Below are 27,403 nucleotides of genomic sequence, written 5' to 3'. Positions count from 1 at the left end.
AATTGAGAGCAAATGTATGTTTTATAAGAATACTGATAACTAATTACACCAAGCGGACAAAAATGTACAATTTGGAGATTCTTAATATGAAAAATGTGCCCACAATTTGAGACGAAGCTGGATGCTGTGGGATGTTTTGAGACCAAACCCCATAAATATTAATATTGTCACTGCTGTGTTGATGCTAGAAACCTAAGAACTTACTGTCATATGCGCAGAGAGGGTGTGAACCTCTGTGTAAGGTTTGGGGCGAACCCAATATTGCGAAACCCACGTAAATTGCGGATAAGTTGTCATTTCTGAACCCAAGCTCTTAGAAAGAGCAGGGTTGAACAGAGACCCGTCTTAATTAATTTGTGAAATGTACATGTAATTTCAACAACTTGTGTATCTGGGAAGCATGTTTGGTTATGAAAAATTGTTTTTTAAGTAAATGCAAGGGGGAGTGTTCTTTCAGCCAAGCCATAAATATAGCATCACTCTGACTCATTACTCGGTTCTCCAGTCAGGTCACAGTAAATCCTTTAACCTATCAGCATCCTCAGAGGTTCGGGCATAGAAAGTCAGCCTTCCCACCCACTTTCAAAAGACATAAAAAGAGACTGCTGAGACCCAGAACTTTCAAAAGACATAAAAAGAGACTGCTGAGACCCAGATAGGGACTTAATTTTCCACTCTTCAATCGATTTCTTGCACAGCACTTTGCCAGACGACTTCAAACCCAGATACATCCAGAGACCAGACTCTAGAACCCAGCTCTAGAACCTTAAGCAGGGGCCTAACCCAAAAGCTGAACCCTTCTCAGCAGGCCTCAGAATCCAGCAACCTAACTCAACTATTCAACTGCCGGGCGAGCTGTTTGATTCTGGCTAGAACCCAGTGCCAGAACCATATCCAGATCCAGAAAGCAGAGTTGTATCCAGACGCAGACCAGACCGCCGTGTAGTGCCGATATCAGACCAGAGGCCCCGCTGTGAGCAGAACCAGTGCCAGAGACCGTCCTGTAGCAAGAGAACCGCAGCCCAAACCTGACCCGATCTGTGACGAGGTCCATTCCCTTCCAAAACTAGGAGTGAGTATCGAACTGTCCAGAACCCATCTCTTAGTTTAAAGTAATCTTATTCAAACCATTTCAACCTGTCCAGAACTGCATAGAAATCGTGTGCCCATTCTGTGATTTCAAAGCTGCAAAAGTGTCATTCTGAAATCTTGACTTCATTTCTGAAAATCTACCTCCACAAAAACGTCCGTATCTTTTGAACCGTATGTCCTAGAAGCGAGATTTAACTGTCATTTTAAAGCTATGAACGTAAGCTTTCCAACAAACTCAAAAGAACATCCCAACTGTGCTGCGAATTGAAAAGTTAGCTCCTGTCAAAATTGCTGTCTTTTGCTTGCAACTGCTGAAATTCGTTTTCAACCTGATAATCACTCCTGAATCATTGCTAGTGTTGACCTGAACTAATTCCAAGTAGCTATCACCTACCCTGAATCTCCTATAGGGAATTAAAATCATTTTTAGCATATTTTTTACTTCATTGCAATCACATTTAAAAGTATTTGGCCTGTGTTTTAAAATCATCCCTGTTTCTCTAAGCTTGCTGGGGGGAACGGGAACTGAACTGCTTCCGATTGTATTCCTGAAAACCTGTGTGCCCTCATTTCCATCTCTTCATATTGCATAGGGGGGGGAGTGAGTTGTCACCAGGGAAAACGTGATCATATTATCTCTTGTTGAATCCATATCGAGTTTTATTTCTGTGCCTGCATTCTTTCCATCATTGCTTATCATTGAAACCATACAAAGTATTCTCTGCTACCTTATCCTTTCTATACCAGCTCCTAAGTAATTAAAGAATTGTACTACTGTAATATTATCCACTGTTGATCACTGTCCTATTCATAAGCGTGCTATCAAATATTAATTTATTCATAAAAGTGTGATCTATATATATTGTTTAATTTTCCAATAAACCTTTTAATTTGCAAAACAACCTACTTCTTGGCTCAGTGAGGTCGGGGGGATTCAAAGAGAGGGGCTTTATATAAGGGTTCATCATCCAGATTTAAGAACTTGACATAAAAATATATAAATAAGGGTTTCCATTGGGCATTCCAGACTAGAGATTGACTTAGTGGGATTGCTAGATTGAAGTCACTTACAGCGCCCTCAGCTGAATTAATGCGCTGGCATTTAACTTTTTCAAGAGATGATATAGTGAGTGTGATTAACAACGCAAAAGGATCCAGGCCCCTGGTCTTGACGGGCTGACAAACTTTACTATAAAACAAAATCCTGAAATCTGGGCCGAGATCTGTCTTATCATCGTTTGAAAGTATCAATGCTTTACGCCTATATCTGGGAAAAGTGCGGTAATCGTTCCAATTTTTAAAAAAGGAAATAGAGCCAGCCCAAATTATTACCGCCCAGTAGCTCTATTAGACCTTTTGGGAAATATCTATGCAACCCTGCTGCAACGTAAGCTTGTCAACTGGGTGACAAAAACCAATCACGTGGACAAGAGACAAGCGAGATTTGTAAAGAACATTGGATGCGCGTTAATCTGATTAAAATGGAGGCTCTGAGAACCAACACAAAGGTTTATCTTGCGTTCGTCGACTTTTCCTACGCATTCAACAGCATTGACCGAGACAGACTATGGTACAAATTGAGGAGCTGGGGTTGTCCAGCTAGTTTGTTGGCGACAATCAGAGAGTTACACACGGACACAACCATCAGGATCCGTTTAGATCAAACTGGCCCTCTCTCGGCAGAGATCAAAACTTACAGGGGAGTAAAACAAGGCTGTCCATTGGCTGCTGTGATATTCAGCCTCTTTCTCTCTGACATCGGAGCAGCTTTAGATTCTGTGCATTCCTTCCCTCCAAGAATCCACAGGTCATATCTTAGTTGGCTCCTGTATGCAGACGATTTGATCCTGTTGGAAGTTACTCCAATAGGCCTACAGACATGGGCATAATTTTAGCGGGGGACAGGGGTGTTTGTGTCCCCCGACTTTCATGGCACACCAATTTTGTCCCCATTCATTTGGCCGGAGCACCTTTTCATCAGATGTCATGTCCCCCCCAACATTTTCAGCAAAGTTACTCCACTGCCTACAGAGAACTAGACGCAGTAGAATCGTATGTGAAAATGAATCATCTGCACATTAAAATAAAAATAATTGAGATCTTGTTACTGCATAATATCAAAACAATGAGGCACACCACACGCAAGAAGTTTACATGGTCACTGGACCAGGAAATCTGGAAAATATCAACCAGCTCCAGATATCTTGGCATGCAAATAAGTGCAAGCATTTATGATGGCCCATGGATTACAGCTACCAAGAGTAAATGCAGGCAACTTGCATGCCAAGCGTCTGTTTTGAACAAGACATTTGGAAATGTTTCTTTGAAACTGGTTCTTAACTTCTTTCAACAGAAAGTAATACCTGTTCTAACCTATGGAGCAGAAAATGCCTGTGGATGACCGAATGAGTTGTGGTCAACACTCAAAAATATCTTTTGGACTACAGTGTTGGAATTGCCAAAGGGCAGGTCGACCGCATGTATACGGTATGAACTATCTTTGATTTCAATGCATGCTAGGATTTGCTGGAACCTACTGTCACTCTTTCCAAAAACCAGGGTTGCAGAGAAAATCACACAATTTGAAATCTTGCACAGTGCTACTTCGGGCTTCAAGAAAGACGTCTTGTCATTAGGGGTAAGATGTTGTGAAGAACTCCTTGAAGATTATGATCTCAAGTTAGTAACTCTACATGAAAATCCAAATTTGGCACAAAAAAGAAATTGGCAAGCAGGCTGGGAACAGACTGGAGAGTTGAGAAGCTCAAGTAAACCCATGAAAGATGCCCCTGGTGAGGCAATGGGCTTCAACAGACATCAACTTTATGTGGAGTGCTTTCCTGACCAAAATTCAAGTTGATTGTGTATGCTTTTCTGCTTGAACGTCTTTCAAACAAAAGAGCGACTTCGAACATGGACCAACAATTCAAACCTGGATCCCTTATGCAGGTTTTGTGCAATGGAAATTGAGACACTGAAACACTTGTTGTTCTGTCGCGAACTAAGGCCTGTCAGAACAATACATTTGGGACCTTTACTCTTAAAGCAGTTGTCTCTAAGTGCAGACGAAAGGTGGCAGAAAATGTTCGATGGTGTAGATATGAAGTTAATATTTCCAATGACTCTTCTCCTGAAAGAGATTGAAAAATTATTGATTGTCAAAAAGTGCAGTGTAACTTGATGTTAATATGTAAGGTTTCTGTGAGACTTTGAGAAAATTAACGAATGGATGATTAGCTTGAGAAGCGATGGTTCTTTTATATGTTGTATTTTAAAGATTTGTATAAACCAATAAAATAAAAATAAAACTATTCTGTTTCAGCTATCAGGTTCTTCGATGGTAAAGTCTCTTTTCACAAAAAGTCTCTTGCCCTCGAGGGCCTGATGCATTCCACAAGAAACAAACACAAAATTCTGCTTCACGTATACTTTGGGTGACGACGTCATCCCTGGGACCCCCTCTTCTGGGCGCAAACTCCTCAGTAGTTGTATTCAACAAATTCATAAAACAGTTTACTTCTCAATGACCTTTGGGTGACCGCTTTCCACCCCTTGATCTCCTTCGACCGGGTTCGGATCCCAAATGACAAGGGGATACTTTCCTTCCCCTTGTCTTGCAGTATTTCTTGCTTTAACAAATCTTAATGTCTTTTTTAACAGGTTTTCGGTTTTGCCACTCGTTACTGGTTTTCCCTTTGCCGGGTTCACTCTCTCCACCTTTTGGTTGTCGGCTTCCCTCTGCTGGGTTCACTCCCACCGATGATTATAGACATTTCATCACAGGACTTTAGACTTCATCCCTTCTCATTAGCGTCCCTCTTGCTAATCCCTTACCAAATACAGTTCATAACTAATGTTCACCATGCGAGATTCACTTTCCTTAGCTTTTGTAATCATATACCGGTCAAAGACTTTCAGCGTTACCGAGGATTTTACAAGACCCCTGTATGACTACTTTCACCTTTCTTCGCCTCTCCCCAAGGCCTTCTGGTTACGGTAGTCTTTACCATTGTGTAATCACCCAGAGTAATCCTGTCTCAGCACCCATGTGGCGCCGACCTCTGTTGCTGGTTTTCCCCCTCTTTTTAGCTTTTCAAAGTTCAACTTAGCCTTTGGCTATTTATCCTTCAACACAGTTCGGTTTCTTATCGGCTTATCCTTTGACTCACCGGCTGTGAGGAACTGCTTGGCTTTCTTCTTCTTAGAGTCAAGGTTGGTACCACCGCCTCTCTCCCCGGCTTGGCTATCAGCAGAGCAGAGTCTCGTGTACCATAGACATCTGCTGCAACACACGCTGGCCTTTGTTTGCAGTCTTTTGTTTCCATTTGCGGAAGTTTCACAGACCTGGATGTAAAGGGGAAGGTCACTTCTCTCCTTGTCACCCTCTTGGTATTCGCCGTCTTTCTCCTTGTCTTTAACTGCCGTACTGAGTTAGCCCTCACATTGTGCAGTCTGCCTTGCTCGTCCTGTGCCCTCGTGCTCCACCTTTTATCCCTGTGGGGAAGGGAAAGGGCCGTCAGGTGTGTGTAATTATGCTCAATTGCCTGACCCTTGTATTGGGACATGTCAGGTAAACGGCTCTGGTGTTAGCCCACTGTCTTTCGTGTTGTGCGAAAGTGTTTGTGTGAGAAAAGGGGGGCAGTGTTTTGGAATATCCTTGTGGTAGGATGGGGAAAAGGTGTTGAAAGAAGGGGGATACCTCGTCTCACCCATCAGTGTCCCACTCCCACTTCCCAAGGACCCCCCCGTCCAGCTGATCCTCCCTCACTGGTCCACCCCCAGGAACTGGATCCAATAGCGATGGCCGTGTCCTGGCCACCTGGATGATAGATCCCCGGGGACTAACCAGGGAGACACCTTCAGATTTCTCTCACTTCTGAACTCGGAAGGGTTGCTGGACCAACAGGTTCACTGACCAGCTCTCTCATGGACCACCTTGTTGCAGCCATCGCCATTCAAAGTGCATCCTTGGAACTTAAAGGGTCGTCTGCTTAAACTACAAGACACCTGCTCTTTCATTTTCAGTCTTGTAGTCAAAATGCTAGCTGTGCAGGGACTGCTAGTTTGTTTCATCCAATGAAGGTTGCTTCTCACCTACTGATTGTAGTGACTCCCATTACGACCAAACTACTTTGATCCCGTTAAGGGTCCTGTACTGCAGAAGTGGTCTTCATTTCTTCACAAGGCCAGTGCCTGGAACCAAGATTCTGGTACCGCGACGGACTGAAATTAAATTGTTCTCTGAACCCATGACTCCTGGACCTCCCGTGAACGGACCAAGCACAGATGAATGTGAATCCAGACCCTCTGCAGCTGTCTGTAGAAATCGGAGTAAAGGGGATACGTTAACACACTGGTTTCTTTCCCCCCATCTTCCATAGGGTTACATGGGTGTAAAGTCCTGTCTCTATCTCTTTGTCCTGACTTAGAACGTTGGTGGTCTAGTCAAGGATCCCCTCCTGGGCTTACCGTATTATCATGTGGATTGAGAGAGCTGCTTACCTGAACTTTACTTAACCTTTTGAAACTCTGAATTGCAACTACTGGCATCGCCCACTCTCATAATAAACCTTCCTGGAAAGTGTATCTTTTGCAACTGATGACTTAAAAGCAATAGGCCTCAAACCATTTCAAGGGCTTATTAAGTAGTAGGGAATTTGCTTTAAAGGGTTTTTATTGTATTGCATGCATCTGACTACTAGCTTGAATTGCACTGGTTTGTTTGGAATCATGTGATTTTATATCTTCTGACACAAGTACATGTATGTATATATTTTCTAGTAAGTGTGTGACAATATTTTCCCAGAGGTTTCATCGCTTAGTGTGTATTTTAAAGGCATTATAAATAATTGTATATGTTTGTACTTGCCTGTCTAACTGGAATTATTGTGTTGCTCTTTGTGGACTCATTATAGCCCTAGGCAACCCTCACACCCCTCCTGAGTCTAAGCCTTGCTGCTCTGCTGCCTAACTTCACTGGGTTTGGCTAGAACTGCAACCACTTTGAGGTTTACAGTTAAAAATATGTCTGCAGTAAAAGTCTAAGGCTGGCAGTGCTTTTTATTTCAAAACACAAACTCATCAAATGCATTGAAAAAAGGACTCCTTAAAATGAGCAACTTTGTTTCACATTAGAAGCCAAAAACTCAAGCTGCGAGTCAGTTCCCACAAAACATGGTATGATCCTAACAAATCTTCATCCCATGCTATAGTGCCTAAGTACGATGACCCTTGTGACCTCTATAGTCGCACATTGTCTGCTAAACGATTTAACGAATTTAGCTTTTCAGAAGCCTTTCAATTCACAGCATAGTGGAGGCAGTTGAGAATAAATGTTGGGGGCCTTTTTGTGTATTTTCTCTGCCCTTTTTCTTTGATATATTCTTGCAAACTGTTACCGAAGAATTTAACTTTCGTTGTGTTTTTATTTTGTTCTTTTAAGCTCCATGCACTGAGGAATGCAGTGGAAAATATGCCGGAAATTCATGCTACCCATGGGACCAGCTCTGTAGCACAACAAAGCATACTTGAATATAAATTTGAAATCCGGTAAAGACACTTTTATACGTGTTTGCTTTTTCTTTCCTTCCAATTAGTTACCCATGTATTCGTTTTAGCTAAAAGGTGGTATTCTAGTACCATCTAGTGTGCACAAATATTGGTATAGCTTGTACATCAAGAGGGGTGGCACAGTGGAGACAGAAATGTATTGGCAGGTTTCCTTAAGGTACTTCAAGGAGACTGTATAGGTGCTGTACTATATTCCCAGTCTCGGAAGCTACCTACTGAGTTCTAATTTGGTCAGTTTTACCTAAGTCAAGAGAAAGGTATTGGTTCTTCTATTTTATTTTCATCCTAGAATAGGATGAGAACATTAGAGCATTTTACTTTCTACCCTCACCCCCTGTTAAATTTGGAAGGCATGTCTCTTTTCATAACTGCTATGATGGATTTTCAGAAGCAGCCCAGTGGACAGATTCTGAGAGGCCACTGTTGCAGCTTATCTTTCACCTATCTACACTTCTCAGTATGCGTGTGATGTCATGAGTGCCTGAATGCAGAATGTTGGGTCAATGTTCTCTTCTGTGTGTTCTCTGAATGACAGGTGATGAAAGGTTGGTTTAGAGAGAGGATGTCCGGTGGATGTTTCCCAATGTGTCCCCATGTACCTGTAACTAAATCTATGGAACCTTCTATGGAAAGTAAAGAAGCTTCCTTTTTGTACATGAGACTCTGATTCATCTATAAAGAAAGGCTGTTTTCAACATCACCCTATTCTGGTGAACAGGAAAAGACACAAATGTCTAGCCACACTCAAAGTAATGTGACTGAACAGTAAGGCTTCGACTTAGGAGAGTGTGGGTGGTGAAAGATTCTGTTAAGCACATACATACTGCTCGTCCTAATTCAAGTTAGGCTGAATGTATAAGTGTACAGTAATATTTATTAGTCCTTGAAGAAACTCTTTATCAATTAAAATCACGGGTAAGTAAACTCCTGAATGCATACAATATAAACATATGTACATTTACCTTGGGGTGCTTTGGCTAGAGCGCGCCAACACTCTACTTCTGACACAGTTAGATCAGACTTATTGAACATGGTAATATAGTGCAGTAAGTGAACAAAATAAAAGTATGTAATAAACTAGTTAGAAGCCAGGCAAGTAATCTAAAGAGTAGAAAAACACACCAGCCAGCCTTTTAAAAAATACTGCCTTATATTTAAAAAGTCCACCTCTTGCTAAAGGAGATGGGGCCTAAACCCAAAGTTTACCCTTTGAAGGGAACTATGAGTCTTTTAAGAAACCTGAACAAGTATTGGCAAAGCCCACATGCAGGTGTTAGTGTTTCAAGTAGTGAAGAACAAAGCAAGTAAAGTTATTGAGTGGTCCTCTCCCAATCCCACTACCTTAGTCGATACCTGGAGGATGGGAGGATCCTTGGCCAGAACAGAGCCAAACGCGACCAAGCAAATGAGAGGAAGGTGCCAGTTAAACCCAATGGAGTTATGGGGGTGCAGAAACAGTTATGTAAACTCACTGTCTGTACCACTTTTGAGGCTTCTGAATCTGCTGGACCTCCTCACACCCTCCCCCCCTTACTTTGTGTGTGGGTTCCATCAGAGGTGCTCCAGGGGCCACTGGTACAGATTTCGATCTAGCTATTCAGTGGTTCTGCGCCTTGACGAGATGGTTCCTGGCACTAAACTGCTGGACAACCCTGGTACGATGAACAAACAACCACCACATTGCTGACCTCCTTGGAGGACCACAAAACACAATGCTGGTGGGAAACAGCAATGACCATCGCAATCAAATGGCAAAAAGGGGAACCTGGTGATGGAAACAAATCAGGTTTCAAAGGATGCTGGGGCATGTAAGGCATCTTCTTGGATATTGATATAAACTGGTTTTACATGGTGTGTGTGTGTGTGTATCCACCCTGGTTGTCGTGCATACACCATAAGGACTGTGGTACTCTATAAGTTCATTGAAGTCAGGTAACCAATCCCCTTGTCCATTTGAAATAGCCTGAGCAATGTCTGTTTGGAGCATTGCTAAAGGTTCCTCTGAACACCCCTTCAGAGCTATAGTGCTCCTGAGTTTGCATAATAAATTCCTACCTAACAGGTTGACCAGAGCAGCGGGCTAAGGAATAATTCATGGCTCTCATTTATGGGTCCTAGTGTTATGGTTAGAGGTTCTGTTATTCAATGGCTCACATGGACTTTGGAGATTCCTGCTGACCTAACACTTTCACTAGATTGCCGGGCATTAGAGAAATATTCCACATGAAAACCAGTCCTACTGGCAGTGAAACAGGTCACACCTTTCCCTTTCACTTCACATTGTACATAGGAAACTAGCTGGTCAATGGGGTATCGGGATAAATAGTGAGAGCATCCCTTGCTTCGAGTTAGAAAGGATCCACTAACGGTGGCAGGGGCTGACGAGAACAGACTATGTTTCAACATTGAGGTGCTCGAAAGTGTTAGACGTGGTGGCAGACTAATTTGGGAATCCCCTCATTGTGGTCCTACTGGGAGCCTAACCCAAACCCTACACCTGGGGATTAGGAAAAGTCCTATGCCGCAGTCTATAGCTGCATTCATTCTTCCAATGTCTGGTTTGCTTACAGTAATTGCATGCAGAGGAATGTGTATAATATCCTCCCTTATATCCCAAATGCCCTCGTGGTGGCTGTTGTCCAAATACTACATGTAGCCCTTGAGGGCCTTTTTGTCCAGAGTGAGCTTGTTGTGGAGCTCTTCTTCTTCTTCCCCTACTCCCTCCTCTACACCCGAATCCTTCCCAGAACCCACCCCTTACTATTTGGCATGACTGTGCCTGTAAGGTCTGAAACTGTAAATTCATCAATTTATTCTCAATATTCTCCATCTTTTATTCTTGGCACGCCATGAAATGATTTTCAACTAGCTCAAACATTGGCGTATTCTGCCACCCAGTGCAGAGTTTTAAGTTGTGCTTGTACTTTTGGCTGCAAACCAGAAGCACAAGAATTGGCCATCACCTGTCTGTTAGGTGAACCCTAACTTTAATCAATCTGGTAGCCTGCCAGTGATTCCCTTTTTATTCGGTGCGCAGTTCTCTATCCTTCCCCAATCAGACTTTCTCTGGCATATCTCAGATATAGTGTCTATCAGTCTATCTCAAGCTTGATCTCGGGCTTGATCTTGAGCATCCCCGGTCCCTGGGCTGCAGCCGGCCAATTAGCATGGTGTGTTAATCTCTACCTAACCTCTATGGTTCATCTCTGATGTTGGGGAACTCTTTTACAAATTTAGGCAAATCTCCTGCTGTCCACGGAATGTGAAAAGTGAGCAATTGTGGATGTTCCCCTTCCGGTGCTCCTGGCACTTGTCTTAACAGCGCTTGTAACAGAATAAAGCTGAATTCATATGCTGTACCTCCTCTCATCACTGACTGGTGGTTGGCCCATACTGCACTCTTGCAACAGATGCCGGCATTAATTGTGGCCCTGAGGTAGGCACCTGTGAGATATCCTGTGTTGGAGTGCTTGAACCTGCTGCCTGCTCCCCGGGTGTCACGCTGCCGACATTAGTGAAGAACTCCATGATATTCTCTTTGGATTCATCATCTTGCTTCTCATCCCCCTTCTCCTCTATGATATGGGGGCAGAATATGGTAGACCATCAACCCGCCCCACTTACCCTCAATAACCCAAATCTGTATCTGTAGCCGTTCATTGGTATATTTAGTCCGCTAAGTTTCGATGCATTGTTTTACTGTAAATTCCTCATGCCACATTGTATGCGCCGCCCACTGTCTCATGCTCACTTTCCCTACATGCACTTCTGGGTGCATCTTAAGGCTACCAGTTTAATTGAGTACCATCTAAAGGAGGTTGAGTGTGTCTGTTACCATATTTTAGCAAATGCCAGGCTTCAAGAAATGTGTACGTGGTGCTACTGTAGTTGGCATACATAAAATGCACCAGTGTTACCTTGGACAGGGTTTCCACCTGTTTACTATGTTCTTTGCCCATTTTCTGTCCCTCATTTTTGCAATGGCCTCTGTACCACTCACACTGTGACTTCACTTGCATGTGGTCCTGAGAAGGAAGTGTGATGTACAAAGACTCTGTCGAGTGGTCCTGAAAGATTTTATGGGTCCCTCAATCTGTTCTTGCCCTGCCTTCCCTATTTACTTTGCTTACACCTTCATTCCCCCAAACTGACCAGTCCATTATCATCCCCTTTGTATGTACACTATGGCTAAGTAATTACTTAAACAGAATGCCAGAAACGGTTTGGGATCCAAAAATGTTTACCAGACCAGAAAACAATTATACCAGTGAGTCAACCGATTCTTTCCAGACCAGCCTATCTATCCTAAAATGGTAAGGATTTTTCCAGGTTTATATCCGCTGTTAAGATGGATTTCTAGAATCTCTAGATCTTAGGATAGGATTCTCAAATTTTAGGAGGCCACACTAGTTATAGTGAACCGGGAGCACTGAGAGATTAGTCAAAACCCAATCAACGGAAACATGGACAGCAGTCAAGGCTATTCTCAGGAGTGTGTGAGTGGGATCAGGGGTCCACAATGAGTCCACATAGTAAAGAACACAATAATTCAATTTAGACAGGAATGCATAAAAATACAATATTTATTGTAGGCCATGAACAGACGCTAAATAATTTAACTAGCAGGTGATATTATTGCATGATACCCAATAATGAGCATATGTATATTCACAATAGGTTCTTAAAATGCATTTAAATGACTTAAACACTAAAAGAGAGAGATGCATTAATGCAGTAATGATGAAATGAAGTCGCACGTGATTTTCCTTAACTTGAAAAGTCCAATCCTAAAGAAGATTGCGGCTTTGTGCCCAAAAGTCACAGGAGCCACAATGCTTCTCCCTAGAAGGTATCAGTCACAGGTAAGTTACTTGTGTTGCTGATTTTTCAAAAGAAGAGATGCAACTAAGTTACTAGATAAGAAAAATGTGTTTTTATCTTTTAGATGGGACTGCCGAGGTTTAACGACCAAAAGGCAGTTGAATGGAATGGTAGTATCCATAGAGACTGGGTCTCAATGTTGTTCTACGGAGGACAGGGGGAGACAAATGGTTTGTGTTTACTTTCCGCCAGCCCCCTGACTCTGATTTTCGGCAGGTGACTTAGTTGGTCAACTAGAGGGTCGCTGGAGGTTGCATTTCCTGCCATTAGAGCCAGTGAGCGGTGCCTTGGAGCTTGGGGTGCAAGGATTCTGCCGGTCAGGTCCAGATGCAAGATCCAACCTGTGGTGATGAAGAAATGCAAGATTCTCTCATGCATGCTTCTTCAGGACACTTCACAGGATGGGGGAAGGTGAGTTTCAGCAACAGCCACCACATTGAGGCAATGGCAGGCATCCCTCCAGTCGCAGTGGAAGAAGCTTCTCCAGGTCAGAATTTCTTGAGGCTGGCAGGACGAGATTCGCAGGAAAGGCAACTTGTAACATGAGCTGGTGACCACCTAAGTTCCTGGTGCAAACGCAGAATGCTGATGCTTCTGGAGAGGTAGCCCACGAGAGAGCTGGGGTGATGTACCATTCAGAGTTTCAGAGACTGGTAGTCCAACAGAGCTTTACCTGGCTGGGCATCTTCGAAGCCTTCGCCGAATCTTCAGTCAGCTCTTCATGTATGATGGATTCTGGTCTCAAACGCTGATCTGAAGACTGCACGAGTCCTCCTTATCCAAAATCCAAGTCTGGCAGCAAGTCCGAGCCCATCATTGGTAACTGCACCATTCAAACAGCCAGTAGTGCCCAATCAGGGACAACTATTGGTTTTACTCATGCCCCACACCTAGACTCACTGGCACCTTAGATGTGGACTGGGAACAGACAGTACCACCCATTTCCTGGGGCACACACATGCAAAGACAGAAATGTTCCCGGGCAAGTGCATTACCTTAAATGGGATTCTCTTGACCTGGCAAGGCAGGAAGAGGGGAGAAACTACACCATGGCCAAAGAACAAACGAAAATCTCCTTTTAGGGCACTAGCCATGTTTAGTATCCATATGCGGCAAACACAAATATGCTGTGACTAATCGGAGGGTGTTGTCCCTTTTCTCATGTGGTCAAGATAGGACAGTACCAAAAGGATCCCACACCTTCCCCTTCTCTAACAACTCAAAAACCACATAAACCAATATACTTATGCAAGAGGAAATCCATACCTTAGTTATAGGGCAAATTAGACCTTACACCATCCTGATATTTAAATAAAACATTCTTTAAAACTTGAAATCTGTTGTCTGTGTCATCGCTCAATACCATGCCTGTCTCACATATGGTGTTAGTAGTGGGATGCGGCACAACTGATACAAGTTGGGGAACCCGAACATTTGAGAAGTGGAGTGCTAGAGCATTAGATCCCTCAATAGCCACCAAGGGCTCTATCGAGTTTGATATCTGTAGTTGAAGTGACTAAACATTTTCCCCAGGAGAACAGAAACTAATATCTACTGACTTAATATTGATTCCACCCCTAACACCTATATTAGACTAGAACCCAGGTTAGGGTTGGCATGTCGATTTGGGATGGATGTCCTAGCAGGCATAGTAGACCCACATTTCAGGGGTGAGGTTAAAGTACTACTTCAAAACCATGGGAAGATGCCCTTCCATGTTTACCAAGGCCATAAGATTGCTCAAGGGGTGATTGAGAGGGCAATCTTCCCATAATGACAGAGACAGAATACACTGAAAGGGGAACTCAGTGTACCGTGGAATGGAAGGAAGCTATACACAATTTCCCCTCCTGTGAATCTAGGGTTATGGAGAACCAACTGTCCCTCCTGATTTAGCAATACCCCAGAGCAAAGACCACTTTCTAACTAAAACATTTTCACAAGTAGTTTCAGAAAAGGAGGGATGTGAAAGAAAATAACCTTTTTTTTCTTCTGAAAGAAGGATTTCTTTGTAGGGGAAAAAACCACTCTAGAATGTAAGATAAAGCTACAATTGGTAATTCCGGAAAGTTATAAAAAGATAGTCTTGAGCAAGGCTCAATCCCAAAAGATCATACAAACCATGGGAAACCTAACAAATATTTAAGAGAAAGGTTTTTCAGGTTTGGGATGGAGGCCGATATTGAAGACCTAATGCAGACCTGTAGGACTTGCCACAACATTGATACTCCTACTAGCTGCAGGTTCCTCTAATGAAGGAATAGAAATAAACCAAAATTGTTCTTATAGGTCAATCCCACAAAATGTGAATGCTGAAAGAAAGAGCAACCCTCTCCACTCAAAGGATCATCAGATAGGGGTAACCTTTCGAGCTTTGAACACTCAGGCCATACTTGCCATCAGGAAAGCTGTAGAAGGAAATGATTATCATCTTTTTTGTCTTTGACTGTTGAATACTAGAGAAAGATAAGATAAATATGTCTTTAGGCCTACAAATTGACTTTTCACCGGGGCTAGGTATTCATATATTACCACCTAAAGGAAGAAATTAAGAATGCAGCCAATAAAATGTTTCCTGTTAATTTTTCGGATTACCACATTGAGATCAAACGAGGTCAGCTGATATGAATTCTGAGGTATGACATTTTATGGGAACCTTCCTCCTATACCGTCTCAAAAGAGAATTATCGGAAAATAATCTCAGTAAAGAAAGAAATAAAAATCTGGTCCCTAACCCTTTTGAAACAGGCTCACAATACTCCGGTGGGGAAACTATACTGTTGAGCTCAGCTAGTACGTTGTAAGGTTTGCGCATATTAAAAGTTAAGAAAAAAGAGGAGGGAGAGATATCTTTAACAAATCATTTTGAGGTAAACTCAGAGGGTTCTAGTTGGTCAACAAGAAAAGTTGTATCCTCCCCAGCAGAGTTACTGGACATTCATCTTCCCCAAATAACCACTTCTTCAGAAGCAGAGAGTGAAAAAGCTGTAACCCGAGAGGACTCAACAGAAAAAGGAAAGTATCCTACAGTAATAAATCCATTCCTTGATCCATATCAGAAATGTTATTTGTGTAAGGGGTTTTGACATCTAGTGAGGAATTTTTCAAATCAATTTCATCTAGTCACCCCGATCAGCCTCAAAGAACACCTAACGCCTTTTTGTATACAAAAGGGAAAAATATAAAAAGACTAATTTGATATTGGGAATAAAGAAAGTGCCACAAGAACACAGGTACTTCTCCAAGGTTGGAAAGAAGAGAAAAGGGAAAACATTGTGCATGGTCATTCTCAGAAATACCCATTGACTCAAAACCCTATTTCTATTCTGGGAAGGAAAATAGATTTGACTATAGCAGTGATTTCCAACTTGCCAACTCAGTTAATCCTAAGGAGAGATGTCTCTCACTTTGATCAATGGATTTCATGAATAGCCAAAATAAATTTAAAAAATCTTATAGTTCGGTCTCATGTTCCTTTGAAGATAAAATCTCCCGATTTAAAACAAAAAGCCAGTGAGGCGGACAAGATTACTTCATTAGGAACAAAGTCGATAATACCATGAAACGAACATACCTTAAGGGAATGCTGGATTTCTTGGACCGTCAACCTGGTGACTCTGTAACGGACCCGTGAGAGGAAAGAAAGCAGGATAAGGTCACTTTTCCCTCTAGGTTTCCTTGTGAAGCACCTCGGTCCAAGCCGCATTGGAGAAGGGTATGTGAGAAACCTAAGGGTGTTCTCCCTACTATTCCCCCTGGATCCTCTGCGTAGCTGGCCAGGGAAAGGCCATTGCTCTTGGATCCTGACTCTGGGGATGGACAAGCGAGGGAGGATCACCTGGGTGGCGTGTCTATGGGGACTGGGAGTAGGGTACACTTGGATGAGACATGGTATCCCCCCCCTTTCCTGACACTGCCTTGCCAGCTCTTCCCTCAACCTTCATGCCAGTTTTTCCCCTGCAGGTACTCGGCAAGTACTGAGAAGATGAAGAAGCAACTATGAGTAATACACACTACACAAACACCAATATAGTACTGAGACAAAGAACAGGGATATGAAGGCATCCAAGATTGAAAGTCAGGCATGTCCCATTAATTGGACTAAGTATGGTCGGGCACGACACACCAACAACTCACACCTCAGGACCATTAATAGGGCTCGGGTGTATAAAACAGGAGAAGGAGAAATAGATCCTTCCGTGATAGAAACATACCCACCGTGTTGGGAACAAGACCCACCGGGTTGTGGAGTAGAATCGTTGTGTTGTGGAGGGACCCGCCATGCTGGAAGAGTCCCAGGAGTCAGGGCGCTGACGAGCAAGAGAGAGATGGCGTCTGTGCCGATACCCAGAGGCAGCTGGAGCTGCCCAGGCAACCGGGGGCACGAGAGACGCAGTCCACATCTCTGGCAAAGTAAGCAGGCGGAGAAAGCAGGAAGAACAGTCAGGACGTGCCCGACAAGTGTGGCGGTCTGCTTCCCCACTCTGGAGATGGGGATTGAGAGCAATAGGAGCAGCCACTGTGAAGCCACGAAGCACTGGTGAGTGTCAGAGGACACACAGAGACCGGAGTGCTTTCGGGACCACATGCAAGTAACAATCCAAATAAAAGTGAACTATATTGAATATCGAACTAAATTGAAACTACTAATTAAATATCCCAAACACCAAATTGAACGGAAATTATTTGAACACTATATTGAATTCTCAACTGAATCAAAACTACTAATTAAGCATCTTGAATACCAAACTGAATTGAAACTACTAATTAAGCATTTAAGCCATCAAACTGACTAAAAAGTGCTATTTAAATAAGATCACAGCACATTGAATACTAGCTGAACATTTGGAGTTAAACAGACATACTGAATGTCAGGTTGTGAACAGACATCACTGTGGGCAAAATGAAAGCATATGAAATATTTAACCATCATTTGAGTATTCTAACCATCAGTGTGAGAAAAGCCTGTAACTCTATGCTAAAGAAAAAGACTGATACAACAGAGTGTTACCTTAACAGAAGAGGGCCACAATACCGGAGTGAATACATGTGTGTGCAATCAGAAGCCTGAGGTAGAAGAGCCTAAAAAGGAGACAAACAAGGTTAAGGGAACTCATGGTTGCGCAGCCTGTCGTGGGTGGACGTGTGATCTGACAACTGCACCTAGACCAGGGTGTTTCCCACAGAGAAGATCTCAGACATCACAAATTGGGTCAAGGAGAAGCTGAGGTTTCCTGGTTGTGTGAACTGGAATGGGTGGACCGTGTGGTCGGACAACTGCACCTAGGCCGGAATGCCCCAAATAATATCAAGCAAAGGACATTGGAATTGATTCCTGAGGAACTGGGAAACCTTTGTCAATGCAAGTCAAAAGGTGGGTTAACTAGACCTATTGTTTCCTTGTAATGAACATTTAACGAACAAAATAGTATAAGTGCTGCAGTGAAATCATGGGGAAGGGACCTCAAGATATCCTTTTGTGTGAACTATACAATATTGACCTTGGGGAAGGGACCCCAAGACATCCTTTTGTGTGAACCATACAATAGTCAACTTGGGTAAGGAAACCCTGGGAATTGAAAGAACTAAGAAGCACTTTCTTGGGGAAGGGAACCTCAAGACCTCCTTTTTGTATGAACTATACTGTATTGGACATGGGGAAGAAGACCCAAGAACCCAAGAAGAACCTTTGAGCCAAGAACAGCTGAGACTTAACTTTTGAACATTATTCTGTTGGTTAAAATCCCACGCCACGTTTTCTTTGAATGTGAAGATAAGTATAGGTTTATGACACAGATGTTTTGATTTGGACTTACAGGCACAAACCTTCTGTAGTTTTCTTTAGGCAGGAGAAATCCCTACCTTATGTATATAGCAAATTATATCTTACACCATCCTGATATTTAAGTAAAACATTCTTGTTGTCTGTGTCATATATTGATACCATGCCTGTCCCACAGCTTTTAGGTTGGCTTCAGTGCCAAACAGAGGTAAACAATGATATTTTTGTTAGTGATATGAGATGCAACACACAGTGTTCACTAAAAGGCACCAGCACAAGAGGTTTGGATTGGCCTAGGAGAATTGTAGGACATTGCCTACTTTCCTGTGACATTGCTAGTCAGCCATGAAGGGGACACACCTTGTCTCTCCACCTAAGAACTTGTAGGGAACCTGTGTGGCCAATAGGGATCTCTAGAGCAAACCCAAACTGTACACTTTGCCAATGCTTAAATATTATGTTTGAAAACGAAGGAGTGCTTTCTTTGTACGAGGGAAAGCATGGTCTTGGAGAGAGGTGCAATGAGGACCTTCTTGTTTGTTGATGCAGTTTGCAACCTACCTGTCTGTGTTATATGTTGTGTCCAGAAAATGTCGAACTATATAAGTGCCACACATTGTTCATAGAGTTATGCCTCTCTGTGGGCTTGGAGTTATTTGACTTGATGAGGCAGTGCTCTGGCTCTTCATTGACGTATATATGGATAGCTGTGAAATATAGGATGGAAATGTTCTCCAGGAAGCTGCCTAAACCTGTCCCACAATGTCCTCCTTGGGTTAAGAGTGTTGGCCCTGTTGCTAGAAAATGATATCTGGTGGTGCAGTGGACAGAAGGTCACTACAGAGTGGAGGGAGAGATTTGTTTGACAGCTTGTTGATAACTTTGGGTGAGAGCATACTCTATACATTTTATAAATGTGTGTATAGATGTTCGCACTTAACTTGTGGCCTCTCACCACCTTCACTCCATGCAAGTACCCGGCACTTGCCCTCCTTGCCTACCCATAGCACTCATTAACACCCTGTTGCCCTTCCCCCTCTCCTTCACTTGCACTCTCTCCTCTTTACCCTGAACTTCCCTTCCCACCCTAGCACTTCACATTCACGCAAACTGCCACTTCCCCCATCTCCCTCTCCCTCGCTCTTCTTGTTACTGCACTTGCATGATCCGAATGTCCCAAGGCCTAGTAGGACCGTTATTGTTATCTTAATCCCTTGTTCCCTCCCTTTGTTTGCCTTGTGGTGCCTTGAAAAACCATTTGTTGTATAGGCAACTTACAAATATCCAATAAATAAATAACAATAAATACCAACAGACTCAACACCAGTTGGGCGGTAGCCCTTAAATGCAGCGTTAACGCTACTATCGCTGCAGTTAAGGGTCTGCCCAAACATGGGCCTGGTGTGTTTACCCCCAGCTCTGAGCTGGGGGTAAATGCGCCGGAAAAATTCCCATTTTTCGGGCGCAATCAGCGCTGTGCTATTAGCGCATCCTAATTGCACCAAAAATGAGTTACCACCTGTGGCGTTGCCCCGTGAGGGGATACGCACGCGGCGGCGTGACGTTGCACGTCGCCGCGTGCGCCTTAAATAAACGGGGCGTTCCCGGCCGCGTTAGAGCGACCGGGGAGCCCGAAGCACACAGACGTGTCCGTGTGGAGTCTGTGGGTGGAGGGGCTCGCGGGCACGCATTGGGGGCACCCAGAGACCCCCAACAGTGGCGACGAGTGTCGGATGCCCGGGCCCGGCGGTGAGCGCGATCCCGGACAATTTTTTCTTCAATGAAGGAAACATCCGCGGATGTTTCGCATCACGCTGAGGCCGCGGACCACACGCGGCTGGCGGCCATCTTGCGCACGAGGTGGAGGATCTTCCGAAAGCTCCGGTTTGGAGTAGGAAGGCCATCCAAGCCTAATTTTTGGATTTACTGACTGCGGGCAGTACAACCCGCAGGCCCATGCCAGAATTTTGATATTTTGGCCATTTTTCAGACGATGACGTCGTGCTGTAGCTGGAAGATGGACTGAGGTGGCTGGGCCTTCTCAGCCCATTCCTTTTCAAAGCTCAATTTTTGGGAACATTTATCCACGGATCCTCTTCAGGACCCTCTTCAACCCCCTCATCATCATCACGTGGGGGATGACGCTCCCGCTTCTGCGGCCCACGTGGACACAAGGCGCCTCGAGGTACTCTCCTTTAACCCTTTCATCATCACGTGGGTGGTGGCAGTGTGGGGAGAAGTGCAAGTTGCGACCCTCAGGATTGGAACGAGGGTGCCTGTGCGCTTGCGCCTATGAGTGATCCCGGTGCCCTGGAGGGTGCGACTGCCACGGCCTCGGAAGATTCGCAGGATGAAGGCCTAGCAGACCTGTTTCAGCAGGACCCCCCACAGCTAACCCCGCGTCCTACGACGTCTGGACTGCCTGCGCGCCCGGTTGGTGCCGCTCCCCCTCCGATTCAACCACCACCCCTGGCCATGGCCCAAGCCAGGGCGCAAGCGGCCCTACAGCCTATTCCGGAGTTTGATGCTACGGGCCCCCCATCCAGCCTGGGGCCCCGATGGAGGAGATGGATCGGACGGCTAGACATGTACTTTCGGGCCGCCCAGGTCACGGACAATGACAGCAGGGTGGCCACGATGCTGTATTCCGCAGGAGCGACCGTGCAGGAGATCTTTGAATCATTAACTCCAACAGATAACTCCTATGATCAAGCCAAAGCCGCCCTCCTCGCGCATTTCATCCCCCTTGCCAACGTGGACTTCGAAAGGTTTGTCATGCTGTCGGCCAAACAGAAGGAGGATGAGACGCTTGACACCTTCTATGGCCGCCTGCGCCGCCTGTCACAAGGGTGTGCGTGGGGGGATGCGGAGGACATGATAAGGACCATGCTGATCCAGGCATGCTCATCTGGCAAGCTGAGGCGACAAGTCCTAAGAGAGCCCGGACTCACTCTGCCCAGAATCCTGGAGCTCGGGAGGTGCCATGAGGTGGCGGAGGCTCGTGCCAACAAGATGGAGGCTGGATCCCGCGCGGCGAGACCGGAGGAGGTGTGCGCTGTCTGGCGGGCGGCAGAGGGGTGCGAAAACCCGGTGTACCTCCCAGAGACAGAGCGGGGAAGCCGGTGGAGTCGTGCCAGAAGTGCGGCTATGACCTCCCCCACTCATCGGAGTGCATGGCAAAAGGAAAGATCTGTGGACGCTGTGGGGTGCCTGACCACTTCTCGAGGGTGTGCAGGGCGGCCCTGCCTGTACTTATTCCGAGAGGACAGCCTCGTCTATGGGCCCCGCGGCAATACCGCCCGCCGAATGTAGCTCAGGTGGAACAAGCGGAACCCGAGGAGGCGCTGGCGGAAGAAGTGGAGGAGGAGGATGAGGAGAACATCTTCTTCGTCTCCAGCATGGAGGTCCTCAAGGGGAGGAGCAGAAGACAGCCGAGATGTGTCGTAGAGGTAAACTGCTCGCCGGTCCCGGTGTTAGTCGACACGGGGGCCTCTGTCAATGTAATGGCGAGAGGACACTATGCTGCGCTCAACCCACCCCCGAGGCTGGCGACGCCAAGAGCCCGCATCTTCGCATTTGGTGGGCGTGAGCCCCTGCCACTTGACGGGGCGTTTGTCGCCAAGGTGGAACATGACGGGTCAAAGATCAGGGCCCGTTTCTATGTGACTCCGGTGAGCAGCAACACCCTGCTTAGCTGTGCGGCAGTGGAGGCCCTTGGCATAGTCAGCTTCGCCTATTCAGTATACTTGGAGGACATCAACGACCTGCTGGACAAGTATGCTGACATCTTCAAAGGGATTGGGAGGATGAACGGTGACCCCGTGAGGCTCCACATTGACAAGTCGGTACAGCCCATAGCCCTGAAGCACAGGCGGATCCCATTTCATCTAAGGGACCAGGTGGACAGGGAACTCGATAACCTGGTGAACTTGGACGTAATTGAAAAGGTGGAGGGCCCCACACCATGGGTATCCCCCATCGTAGTGGCGAGGAAACCTAAACAACCGGACTCCGTCCGAATCTGTGTGGAATTGCGGCTGCCCAATAAGGCCATCAGGAGAGAACGACACCTGACCCCGACGATCGATGACATCATTGCTGAAGTGCAAGGGGCCCGGTTTTTCTCGAAGTTGGACTTACGAGCTGGGTATCACCAAGTTGTTCTCCACCCAGAGTCCCGTTACATCACGACTTTTACCACCCACAGGGGACTCTATAGATACAAGCGGCTGAGCTTCGGAGTGTCGTCTGCAGCCGAGGTGTTTCAGAACTTAATCCGTGGCGCTCTCGCAGACCTGGAGGGCGTCCTAAACATTAGCGACGACATTCTGGTCTTTGCTAGGACTGAACCTGACCATTTGAAACGCCTAGCCAAGACCCTCAAAAGGCTGCAGTCGCTGGGGCTCACCCTCCACAAGGACAAGTGTGAGTTCCTCCGCCCGACCATTGAGTTCTTTGGTTTCATCTTCAAGGAGGGCGGGGTATCTCCTGACCCCAAGAAGGTCCAAGACATCAAGACGGCACGCCCCCCTGAGTCGGCATCAGAGGTGCGGAGCTTCCTGGGAATAGTGACGTACTGTGGGCGTTTCATCAAGAATCTCGCCTCGAGGTCGGAACCTCCTGAGGGCCCTGACGAAAAAGGATACCATCTGGCAGTGGGGCCCGTTAGAACAGTCGGCATTCGAGGACATCAAGGGTGCCCTGACAGCAGATGACACAGTGGCTTTCTTTGACCCCGCCCTGGAGTCGGAGATTGTTGTGGACGCCAGCCCGTTTGGCCTCGGGGCGGTCCTCACCCAGGTGGGCAAAGATGGGGGAATGAGGCCCGTGGCATACGCGAGCAAGGCCCTCTCCGAGACCGAACAGAGATACTCACAGATTGAACGGGAGGCCCTGGCGGTTCTGTGGGGCTGTCGGCATTTTCGGCTCTATGTGCTGGGGAGACCCGTGACAGTGGTAACAGACCATAAACCACTGATTCCGATTATGGCCGGATCCTCTTCCAAACCACCAGCCAGGATCGAGCGATGGATGCTGGCCCTCCTGGAATATGGCGTCACCCTAATCTACCGGCCGGGGGCCAACAATGCGGCTGACTACCTGTCCAGGCATCCGGTGGGCAGGGGCGGACCCGCACAAGAGTCGTGTGCGGAGGAAGCCGATGATCACGTCAGCATGGTGGTCGAGAGCGCCACCCCCAATGCAATGCCGCTACCCGAGCTGGAGAGTGCTGCGGCCAACGACGAATGCTTCCGCATCCTGAGGAGCTCGATGCAGTCGGGGTCCTGGAAGGCCGTGCTGGAGTTGGTGGCAGGGCGCACTCAAGAGGCTAAAGTGACCCTCGAGCAACTCTGGAAGGTGAAGGACGAACTGTCCTTCACGGAGTCGGGCCTGCTGCTGCGGGGCGATCGCCTGGTGGTGCCGGGCTCCAAGGTCCACGAAGTCATCAACCTGGCACACCAGGGACACCAAGGGGCCGCCAAAACGAAGGCGAGATTGAGGCTGAAGGTGTGGTTTCCCGAGCTGGAAAGAAAAGTGGACGACTTTGTAGCGGCCTGTGTATGGTGCCAGGCGGCCTCCCCAGTACAGCGGGAGCCTGAAATTGAAGTAATGCCACGGGGGACCCGCCCGTGGGAGGTCGTACATGCGGACTTCGGATCCACGGCCGTGGGTACTCACTTCCTAGCCATCGTCGATGAATACTCGCGATACCCGGAGGTGGAATTCGTCGAGTCGGTGGCATTTGAGCACGTGGTCGGCGCTGTGGAGAAAATCTTTGCCACCCATGGGTTTCCCGTGACCCTGTGCTCGGATAATGGGTCCCCATTCCAGAGCGCGAGGTTCTCGGAGTTTCTCGAGAGCTGTGGAGTGGCCCACCGGAAGGTGTCCCCGCTGTGGCCCCGCGCGAACGGGGATGCCGAGAGGCTGATGAGGACATTAAACAAAACGTTCCGGATAGCCCAGGGACAAGGCCAGCCTCTCCAGCGGGCGCTATACCAGTTTCTAAGAGTGTACCGCACCACCCCACACGCCTCGACTGGGGTAGCCCCGGCTGAAGCACTATTCCGAAGGTGCCCCCGAGGTCTCCTCCCGGAGGTACAGGAAAAGGTACCCGGCGTAATAGATGACCAACGGGTGGAAGCAGAGCGACAGGCAAGGACACATCAAGAAAACATACGGCGGGGTCTTCGTCCGCAGCGGCTGGAACCGGGCGACGAAGTGCTGATCAGGAATCGGCATCCCCATGGAAAGCTCTCGCTCCCATATGAACCCGAGCCGCTGGACGTAGTGGCAGTAAAGGGATCGATGGTAACGGCCTCGGACGGGAAGTCGGCCGTCACTTGAAATGTGAGTTTCTTCAAGAAACTGGGGGACTCTCGAACTGAACTCCCGCCTGACCCGGATGAGACTGTCCTCCCGGATGAAGATACCCCCCGGGGGGAACTCGTGGGGTCACCAGAACGAGGCACTGGAGCAGCGAGGAGTCCGGCGGCTGAGGTAGGTGGGAGGTACCCCCAGAGGGCTGGGCGAGGGAGACCTGCCTACCTCGGAGACTACGTGCTGGGGCCGATTGACAGTGTTCCGGAGTGAAGGGGACCTGGGAGGCTGATAATAAAAGGGGGCATGGGCCTTGTAAGTTTGCAAGTGACATTGTGTGCAGTGCTATGTTTTGACGTGTCTGTTTGTTATTGTTCCTCCCGGAAAAAGGAGGAGTGTGGCGTTGCCCCGTGAGGGGATACGCACGCGGCGGCGTGACGTTGCACGTCGCCGCGTGCGCCTTAAATAAACGGGGCGTTCCCGGCCGCGTTAGAGCGACCGGGGAGCCCGAAGCACACAGACGTGTCCGTGTGGAGTCTGTGGGTGGAGGGGCTCGCGGGCACGCATTGGGGGCACCCAGAGACCCCCAACACCACCCAACCCTTCATCCGGCGCTAATAGCGCCGGACCAGTTGCCGGTAATGCTATTAGGGCAGGTGGTAACCCGGCGGAAATATTGCTGGGATACCGCCCAACTCAATGGCATCACTTGGGTTCATTAGCAACTGGTGTGGTGGTCTAACACCCTTATGGCTGGTTTTAGCAGGGAGATGTGGAATAATGGATAGGGTTTACTTCTAGACAGCAGCTGTACCCTATATGTCGCTCAGATAATGTCTTGTCCATCAGAAATGCTTCTACATACCTTTTGATTGAATTTCTTGTTCAGATAAGAAATAAGTAGGTTTTTAGAATGCAGTTTCACTGGTTTCCCCTTGGCGGCTTGAATCTTGTATCATTGGTTAGGCTGCTGAATAATGCTACTGCCCTGTTTTTGAACCACCTGTTAATGCCTAAATGATCATTGGCAGTGGGAGTGGTAGTGGAAATGGTTTGGAAGTGCACTAGGAGGTTCCTTGGATAATACTGATTCTTACAATGGACCATGCCTCATGATTCATGAATGGAGTTTATTGTAGGATACTTTTACGATCAGCAATCAAGTTAGTCAAGTGTTTGTATAAAATGAAGCAACATCGATATTGTTATATCTGGTTTACCCTTTCTGTCTACTCATCTGTTTCAGAGGAATGGCTGGTAGGACAGGCTACCTAGCTGGGGTGCTTTCACCTTTTGCCGTCCTCCGCAGGAAGGTGCCTGGCTTCCTCCTCACAAACGTGCTTAGCGATCTGTTGTCAGTTTCCATTTTCGGTGAGTGGGAGGGGTTTGGCATTGTCTGCTCTTAAGCAGTAAGATTAGTCACTCCCAGAATATTCATCAGGTACGGCCAGCACGGCTGTTTAATTTTAATAGTTTTAGATTCACTTCATTTCATTGATTTCCTTTTAGTACGCTCGCTGTGCTAGGCAGGTGACTGGAGGCTGTGACGTTAATTAGTGTTTTGGTTGATTTTACTTTATTTCATTTTCTTTTAACCTTTTGGTTCCTTGTATTGCCGTACTCGGCAGGAAGGTGCCTGACTTCCTCCTAAGACATGCTTTGCGGTCTGTTGTCAGTTTCCATTTCCAGCGAGTGGGCAGGGTTTATCGTCTTGGCATCTCTGCGACTCTTTATTTTTTTTTGTCGAGAAAATCAGCACAAATTGGGCTAATATTTTCTGTTTGCTCTCCCCACCTTTTTCCTCTGGCTTGCCTCATCAATCAGTTCTGTCCTCTCCGGATTCTCTGCCAGTGAGCTTTTGGTGCACTGTTCTCATTTTCTCCTCCAGTGAAGTATCAATGGCAATTTCTGATCTAAAATCAGCCTCTCCGCAGGATGCTATCCCGCTGATGCTGATAAAAGACATTCTGCCCCAGATAGTCCATCTGTTCACTGATGCTGTTAACCTGTCATTTTGCACTGGAGTTATCCCCTCCTCTTTAAAACATGCAACAGTGATCCCGCTGTTGATAAAACCTTCTCTTGATTCTTCTGTTCTTTCTAATTTCTGGTCTATTTGTTTTCTACCTTTTCCTATGAAGCTTATGGAGCGTTTGGCCTGACCTTTACTTACCTCTTTTTTGGAACAATCCTCTTTTATTCACTCCTCACAATCAGGGTTCCGGACAGGGCAAGGGACAGAGAGCGTCCTGGTCTCTGTTGTGGATGATCTGCTGGGTCCTTAGATGGAGCTGGTGTCACTGCATTGCTGTTACTCTATCTGTCAGCTGCGTTTGACACCATCAACCATGGGGTCCTGCTGGATCGCCTGGAGGGGGCCGGCCTCTGGGGCATCATCCTGGTTTGGTATTCGTCTTTTCTTACTGACCGCTGCCAAACTCTTTCTCTTCCGCCTTTTCTCTCCTCGGCCATGGTCATCACGTGTGGTGTTCCTCAAGGGTCCTCCGTTTCCCTGGTTGTGTTCAACGTATACATTCAACCTCTGAGCAAGATCATCTTCTCGCACAGCTTCTGCTGCTACTCCCATGCCGATGACACTCAGATTCTGGTCTGGCTTGACTTGTCCATCCTGGAAACAGCAGCTAGGCTTCATGCCTGTTTGGAAGCCGTGGGAGACTGGATGCGAGACGACTAGCTCAAGTTGAATGGGGACAAGACCGAGGTGCTGGTAGTGGACCCTTCTTCTGCTTTGGCTCTTTG

At 46.6% G+C, this 27,403-nt stretch overlaps 1 protein-coding gene across 2 annotated transcripts in view; it reads left to right on the top strand.

Annotated features, from left to right (window-relative positions):
* Positions 1 to 27,403, top strand: part of CC2D2A (coiled-coil and C2 domain containing 2A) — a 1,164,962-nt gene that overhangs the window by 373,006 nt on the left and 764,553 nt on the right. For both annotated transcript variants that reach the window (XM_069631936.1, XM_069631935.1), the window contains exon 12: positions 7,535 to 7,641. In XM_069631936.1, the coding sequence (XP_069488037.1) occupies positions 7,535 to 7,641 (107 nt within the window). The remainder of the gene's footprint in view (positions 1 to 7,534; positions 7,642 to 27,403) is intronic.

Source organism: Ambystoma mexicanum, chromosome 6q (genome assembly GCF_040938575.1).
Source record: "Ambystoma mexicanum isolate Mex_15411 chromosome 6q, UKY_AmexF1_1, whole genome shotgun sequence".
Classification (NCBI taxonomy): domain Eukaryota; kingdom Metazoa; phylum Chordata; class Amphibia; order Caudata; family Ambystomatidae; genus Ambystoma; species Ambystoma mexicanum.
The sequence above is the reverse complement of the archived record's forward strand: the minus strand, read 5'-3'. Positions and strand labels throughout refer to the sequence as shown.